General features: G+C 54.0%; 1 protein-coding gene across 1 annotated transcript in view; it reads left to right on the top strand.

Moving 5' to 3' along the window:
* Window positions 1–1,285: 1,285 nt before the first annotated feature.
* LIMS2 (LIM zinc finger domain containing 2) overlaps window positions 1,286–8,112 on the top strand; it is a 39,872-nt gene continuing 33,045 nt past the window's right edge. Inside the window, 1 exon segment of the mRNA XM_055261473.2 lies at window positions 1,286–1,423. Coding sequence (XP_055117448.1) covers window positions 1,413–1,423 — 11 coding nt within the window. The 5' untranslated portion in view covers window positions 1,286–1,412.

The raw sequence follows: 8,112 nt of genomic DNA, 5'->3' as shown, positions 1-8,112 counted from the left end.
CTGCAAAGGCACTCCACAATACCAGCCACTTAGGAACAGGTGTCTTTTCCCAGCTTATTTCTGCAGCTGGAACTGCAGGATACTATCAACTCATCTTTCTCAACGGCACCAGTTTATTTTTGGGTTGCTAATTCACACCGTCATTTCTAGATCATCTTTCTCTGCTGCCAAGACTGAAGTAGCACCACATTTACACATCAGGCTGCCCAGCTCCCAACCCTCAGTGTGACATCTGGGCTGCTTCCAAAGATGAGCTGCACGCCACTGTCCAGCTGGAAATATCTGCCTTTAGGCAGGAGGAGGGTTTTTTGTTTTGTTTTGTTTGTTTGAAAATTTCCTCCGAAGAGATTCGCTAAATAGTTTGTATCACCCCTTCATCTTAACGCCTCTAATGGTAGCTTCTCAGCGCTTCATTATATAGAGGAGTGCCTGGTTCCCGTGGAAACCTGGGAGCTGGGCATTTGGTTTTGTCGTTTAAGAAATATCTTTCGCCAAGTTAGGGCGATGGCCCGCATTGGGGGATGAAATGGGAATTTCCCGGGGAAAGCAGCCTTGCGACTGAAAAGGGACGCCTCTCGACTTTAGCCTCCCTGGGGGCGGGACTGCGTGGACTCGGGGGTCCCGGGTGCCTCGGGAGGGAGTCAGTGCCCAGATCCGCGGTGGGAACTCGGGGCTTGGAAAGCCCGGGAGGGAGGTGGTCTCAGCATCGCTCCCACGCCTACCATCTTCTGCACGCGTCTGAGGTTGGCGCGGCCCAGGGACTGCGGAGGGGGCGCCGGGCGGGGCGTCCCGGCGGGGCTGTGGGGGTGGGGGTGCTTGTTCGCGTTTATTATAACTTTACTCCCTTTAAAAGGAAAACTATGCCCGGAATCCGGGAGGTGGCGAGCAGAGCCCGGGTGGGAAGGACTTGACCCGCGCCCGCCGCTGGCGGCGTTCGGTGTCCCTGGAGCTGGGGCTGTGCGGGTGGCGGGGCCCACCCTCAACCTTTACCCCGACTTTTACTCCCACTCCCACCCCCACCGCACTCTCACCCCTCCAACCCCACCGTCACCCCCACCTCTAACCTCCACCCCTCCAACCCTACCGACCGCCACCCCCACCTGCCACCCCCACCCCCACCCCCACCTGCCACCCCCACCCCCACCTCCACCTATACGCCCGCAACCTCCCACCGTCACCTCCCCAACACCCCCACCACCCTCAGCCTTGACGTCCCCATCCCACCCCGCCCCGCGGGCCCCACCCTGCCACCCCTGCCCACCCCTCTCGCGGGCGGAGCGGCTCTTGGCCTTTTTTGGGCGTCTCCCTGCTCCGCGGCCCGGGCTGGCGGGCGGGCGCTCGGCTGGCGGCTGCGGCGGCAGAGGGAGACCCGCGGCAACCCCGGCAACCCCGGGCTCGGCGTCGCTGCCACCATGACGGGAAGGTAACGGCCCCCACCGACGTCCCCGGGCCGGGGAGGCGGGACTGTGGGACCCCTGGCCGAGGCGCGGCTCGCCCTCGGACAGCCCCGCGGCGCCACGGTCCCCGCTCCGCCCTGGCGCGTCGGATTCTCGCAGCTCCCGGGGCGGCAGCGCCCGTCGGGGCAGGGGTCCCCCAGCCCCCGCGCCTCTTCCTCTGGGCGAGCGCCTGCAGCGGAAGGTGGAGCTCCTGCCCACCCGCCCGCTGCAAGATGGGACAGCCCTCGGCTCACAACCGACTCCCAGGGCTGCGGGAGGGGGTCTTGTCCAAGGTCAGACACCAACCACGGGCAATAGGTTCAAAGGTTGTGTGCCTCCCCCAACTTCCCCGAGCCCGCGCTGTGCGATCCCCGATCCCCGATCCCGGTGAGTGTCATCTCTGGAGCCTTCCGTTTCCTCCTCTGTAAACCTGGGGTGGTAAAAATGTTAAAAACGATGAAGGGTATGTGGTGACTTGGCCAGAGCTGCGCCCAAGCACCAGCTGTGCAGGGGTTGGTTGGGGACAGGGCGCTTCCCTGGGCCTGGTCCACCCTCTGCTCTCAGGCCCCTCCTTGCCATTTCACAGATGAGGTCACCAGAGGCCACAGAGGCTGAGCCACTCAGGAGGCCAGTCACAGGTCCACCAGTGTCCGGCCAGTGTTTGTCCCTGCAGCCCTTTTTGGAATCTAGCTGGGTACAAGTGCATGACTCAGGGCTGGGTGGGAGGGGCTGTCCCTGAGGTCCTGGGCTCCCCCAGCCAAGTCCTGGCAGGGGGATGCTCTTCTTCAGGATCCCATGACCTGGGGCTCTGGGGGAGCCCCAGCCCCAAGAGTGACTGTGGCTTTGCTGGGAAAAAGGGCTTGGAGGGTACAGGGCAGTGTCCAGGGTTGCAGTCCCAAATCCCAGGCCCACAGGGGAGCTGCCTATGATTGCCATTAAGGCTGTGTCCTGGGGTCTCAGGGCAGCCCCAGGAACCAAAAATAGCCTGTAACTTGTCACTTTGTAAGTCCTGCCCTCCAGACACACTTCCCTTTTTTCTCCCCAAGCCTCTCTTCCCAGTCAGCTCCCCTGACTTGGAGTCACCCCTAAGCCTTGGCCCAGGGCCCTAGGAGAGTGGCATCTGCAGGCCCACTGGCTGCCTGTGGTCACCCCCCAGGGTTCTAGCAGGGCTGCCTCCCATTTTCCTCAGAGAGTCCCTGCCAGCTGGCTGGTTCTCACCCTCCGTTTTCTAGGAAAAGAAAGTGGGGAGAGACAGGAACAGGGTCAGGAGCAGCCCCAGCAGCAGTGTTGAGGTGGAGGTGGGTGAGAGGCGGTTCCTTCAGGCAGAGGAGGGATGGCGAGGAGGACAGAGCCATGAAGGGTGTGGGGCTGGAATGGGAGGCCCCGAGGTGCCACTGCTCCCTGGCAAAGGTCCTCTTGCCCCTGAGTCCCTTGGGCCTTTCCTTGGAGACAGAGGCCGTCAGGTGAGCCCGGCTGGAACCACTGGGAAGGCAGGTGGTGGCGAGCAGTGGTCAGCCTGCCCTTGCTGCTGTGGGCTCCAAGGGCCCGAGAAACTCATCCTCAAATGACACAGGGATGACAGCCTTTGGCGGACACTGTGTAGGGCGTTCCTCGTCCAGGCAATACTGCTCGTCTTAGAGAATAAGGAGAAACCTGGAAACATAAAAGATAACAGAAATATAAAGAGAAGGAAACAGCCACAGTTCCACTCCCGAGAGCCTCCCTTTATGCAGTTTGGTGGCTCCCCGCAGTTCCTTTCTCCTGGAGTGTTTGTTTGACACAGCTGTGAGTGATCTGAGTGTAACGCACCTGCTCCTTCAAAGGCGGCCCTGCTGCCCGAAGTGCTGGTGCCTCACCGGCTTCCCTGCCTTCCATACACAGGGATTGGGCCGGGCCATCCTATGAGGAACAGACATCCAACCCGGCCTTCGGAGTGGGCGAGAGTTTTCCTGTCCCAGAAGCAGTGGAGTTTCATTTCCACTGTTTCATGCTGGGTGTCCTTCCCCATGTCCACTGTCCCTGTGTGATCCCAGGCAGCTCCTCGTGCCTGGATCCTTGTTCTCTCAGGATCCCCCATGCTGCCCAGAGCCAGGCCGCTTTTGGGAAACACCCTCTCTGCTCGCATACCTTCAGGGCTTCCCCCTGCCAGCTCTCCTAGGACCTCACCAGGCAAGAGCAGAGGGAGGGCTGTGGGGAGCCACCAAAGTGACCTGGAGTGGCATGTGTGGCCATGCTCTCTGCAGATGAACCCATGGGTGCTGTGTGGAGAAAGGGCTGCTGGGAAGGAGATGGGGAAGGAGACAGAAGGCAGCCACTAGGGAGGCCTCTCCTGGGTGGCTGAGGGGGTGGAGGAGAGGAGGCTGACTCAGGGTTCTGGGAGGTGGAGTGGACAGGACCCAACTGACTGGCTGTGAGGTGGGCCACAGAGGGTGGGGCTGGGGAGGATGCCCCTCCTGTGATGACAGGTGGGGGTGGATGGCATGCTTGGTGTGGTGTGGTTGTGGAGTGCCCGAAGAGCTGTGGCAAGTCTGAGGGGGAGCTGTGGGAGGCACCTGGACATGGAGGGGCTGAAGCCCAGGAGTAAGCCAGCTGGGCAGGGAGTGAAGGCAGCCCGGAGCATGGGGTGGCACGCTGTGGGAAGAGAGGAGGCTTGGCCTCAGCAGCAACCCAGGGACTTTGCAACTTACAACCACAAGATCTTTGACTATCACAGCTGAAGGGACCTCTGGCATCACCATTGTTCTACAGGGAGGATATTAAGGCCACCTACCTAGGGACCCAGCTGTCGCTGGCATTCCTGGAAATGAAGCCTGGGATGTTGACACCCATGGCCACGTGAGCTCAGTGACTCACTTTAGTGGAGTCCCACCCACCATGTGACCGTCATGTGTGTCACGTGTGAGGCTGTCGTATGCCTGATTGTGTGCTGAGCCCATGCTTAGTACAGCGCAGAGCAGGCTGCTAGACCCCTGCCCTCATATCCACCAATCTTGCCCCTTCTCCGGGTGAGGAGTGTGCCCAGTGGTCCCCTAGGCAGAAGGAGTCGGCCAAGGGGCAGCTGAGTGCAGCCAGAGCCCTCAGCACAGCACATGAGGCTGCAGTGGCGTCAGGGGCTTAAGCACACAGTGAAGTAGGTAACAAGTGATGTGGCTTGTGATATGGCACCACTGAGCCCTGAGCCCCAGACTGGGCCAGGTGGGCACTGCCATGACCCCTCACCTCCTTCCTTTTTCTTCTACTTCTGGTGCTGACTGGCCCCTTCTAGCGAGCCAGTGGCATAATAGGGATGAGGGACTGATCTGCAGGGTGTCCGGTCCCGTGGTGTGAATACCCCCGCCTGGGCTCATTTCAAGCCACCAACATGGCATTAACGCTTTACAGAATTCCGAATAGTTAACAGCCAGCACTTGTGAGCTGGCAAGGGACAGCCCAGGGAGCCACTGGGGAGAGGAGCCCAGGCTTTCCACCCGCAGCGGGTCATCCTTCTTCTCTCTGTCCCTATCTGTGCTGTGCCGCATGCAGGCTCTTTTTTTTTTTTTTTTTGGAGATGGAGTCTTGCTCTGTCACCCAAGCTGGAGTGCAGTGGCGTGATCTCAGCTCACTGCAACCTCTGCCTCCCAGGTTCAAGTAATTCTCTTGCCTCAGCCTCCTGAGTAGCTGGGACTACAGGTGCACACCACCACAACCGGCTAATTTTTTTGTATTTTTAGTGGAGATGGGGTTTTACTGTGTTGGCCAGGGTGGTCTTGATCTTCTGACCTCGTGATCCACCCACCTTGGCCTCCCAAAGTGCTGTGATTACAGGTGTGAGCCACCGTGCGCAGCCTGCGTGCAGGCTTAACCATCCCTTAGGTCTTCATTTCCAGGTGGGGAAGGGGCCAAGGGAGGCACTGTCACTGTCCTCCTTGTTCTGTTTAGGTGTAGCGTGTACATTTCTGAAGGTGAATATTTACTTAGATGACTTAGCAGGATGACCACCCTAGTGAGATACGTCTATGGGTGAATGCATATGTCTTGCTGAGATGAGGTGACTGAGTACACATATGAACATAAAACCTACTGTGTCCTCACCCATGTCCTTGGAGGAATACACGGGAAACTCATGGAGTTGTCTTCAGCCTCCCAGTGAGGAGTCTGGTAGGGGAGCTGGCTCTGGAGGACAGCCTGTTTGTGGCATCTCTGCCTCTGCCCATCTCTGCCGCTGCCCACTGGGCTGAGGGCACGTGCGCCAGGGCGTTGGGGAGGCAGCCCTGCCTCATAGCTTGGGGCCTCAGTTCCAGCCTCTAAGAAGCCATGTAGTTGCATTCTTCATTACTTATGTGTTTTTTAAAATTTGAGACGTAGTTCACATATTATTAAATTCACCGTTTTAGATTGTAAAATTCAGTGGTTTTTAGTGCATTCACAAGGTTGTGCAACCATCACCATTAATTCCAGAACATTTTAATCATTCCTATTCCTAAAAGAAACCTTGTACTCATTTGCAGACAACATTTCCCCGTCCTCCCAGCCCTGGCCACCAGTAACCTGCCTTCTGTCTCTACAGATTTGCCTGTTCTGGACATTTCACATAAATGGAACCATATACGGCCTTTTGTGCCTGGCTTCTTTCATTTATTAATAACATATTTCCAAGGTTCATCCATATATTGTAGCATGAATCAGTACTTCATTCCTTTTTCTGGGTAAATAATATTCCATTGTGCCATAGTTTGTTTCTTCATTCATCCGTGGTAGACATTTGAATTGTTTCCACTTTTTGGCTACCGTGAATAATACTGCTATGAACATTCCTATACAAGTTTTTGTGTGAACATACATTTTCTCCTTGAATATATACTCAGGACTGGAATTGCTGGCATATGGTAACTCTATGTTAAACTTTTTGAGGAATTACCAAGCTGTTTTCCAAGTAACTGAACAATTTTACATTTATTAAATTTTACACCAGGAATGTATGAAGGTTCCAATTTCCCGACATCCTTGCTGATGCTTGTTATTGTTGTCTGGTTTAGTAGGTGTGAAGTGGTGTCATATTGTGGTTTTGATTTCCATTTCCCTAATGACTGATAATGTTGAGCATCTTTTCATGTGTCTGTTGGCCACTTGTAAGTCCTCTTTGGAAAAATGTCCATTCAAACTCTTTGCCCTTTTTTAAATTGGGTTGCCTTTTTATTGTTGAATTGTAAGAGTTCCTTATTTATTTGGATACTAGACACTTCTCAGACATATGATTTGCAAATTTTTTTCTAAGATGGAGTCTCGCTCTGTCACCTAGGCTGGAGTGCAGTGGTGCAATCTCAGCTCACTGCAACCTCCACCTCCCGGGTTCAAGCGATTCTTCTGCCTCAACCTCCCCAGTAGCTGGGACTACAGGCGTGTGCCACCATGCCTGGCTATTTTTTTTTTTTTTTTTTTTTTTTTTAGTAGAGATGGGGTTTCACCATGTTGGCCAGGCTGGTCTCAAACTCCTGACCTCAGGTGATCCTCCCGCCTCAGCCTCCCAAAGTGCTGGGATTACAGGCATGAACCACCATGCCCAGCTGATTTACAAATATTTTTTCCTTTTCTGTGGATCATCTTTTCACTTTCTTGATTGTGTCATTTGATACACGCAAGTTTTAAATTTTAATGAAATGCAATGTATTTCCTTATTCTTTAGTTGCTTGAGTTTTTGTTGTAATGTTTAGGAAACTATTGCCTAATCCTGGCTCATGAAATGAAAACATCTGTTTTCTTCTAGGAGTTTTATACTTTTAGCTCTAACATTTAGGTTTTTGATCTATTGTGAGTCAATTTTTTTTATATGGCATGAAGTAAGAGTTTAAACTCAATCTTTTGCATGTAGCTATCCAGTTTTCCTAGCATCATTTGTTGATAAGACTTCTCTTTGCCCCATTGAATGGTCTTGGCAATCTTGTCAAAAATCAGTTGACCACAGATATATGGGATTATTTTTGGACTCTTTGGAGACAGGGTTTCACTCTTTCACCCAGGCTGGAGTGCAGTGGCAAGATCTTGGTACATTGCAGTCTCAACCTCCCTGGGCTCGGGTGATCCTCCTACCTGAACCTCCTGAGTAGCTGGAACCACAGGTACATGCCACCACACCTGGCTACTTTCTGTATTTTTTGTACAGACGAGATTTTGCCATGTTGCCCAGGCTAGTCTTGAACTCCTGGGCTCTGCCTGCCTCAGCCTTCCAAAGTACTGGGATTACAGGCATGAGCCACTGCACCCAGCCTATTTCTGGACTCTTGGTTCTGTTCTATAGGTGTATATGTCTATCCTTACACCACTGCCACACTTGTAATTTTTTAGTAAGGAAATTGTAATTTTTAAGTATGTTTTTTTTTTTTTTTTTTTTTTTGAGACAGAGTCTCACTCTGTCACCCAGGGTGGAATAAAGTGGCCTGATCTCAGCTCACCGCAACCTCCACCTCCTGGGTTCAAGCGATTCTCCTGCCTCAGCCTTCCGAGTAGCTGGGACTACAGGTATGTGCCACCACGCCCGGCTAATTTTTATATTTGTAGTAGAGATGGGGTTTCACCATGTTGGCCAGGGTAGTCTTGAACTCCTGACCTCAAGTGATCCATCTGCCTTGGCCTCCCAAAGTGCTAGGATTACAGGTGTGAGCCACTGCACCTGGCCTCTTTGTTTTTTTTTGAGACGGAG

The sequence above is a fragment of the Symphalangus syndactylus genome, chromosome 22 (genome assembly GCF_028878055.3).
Source record: "Symphalangus syndactylus isolate Jambi chromosome 22, NHGRI_mSymSyn1-v2.1_pri, whole genome shotgun sequence".
Classification (NCBI taxonomy): Eukaryota; Metazoa; Chordata; class Mammalia; order Primates; family Hylobatidae; genus Symphalangus; species Symphalangus syndactylus.
Note: the sequence above shows the minus strand (reverse complement) of the source record. Positions and strands in the feature narration are given on the sequence as shown.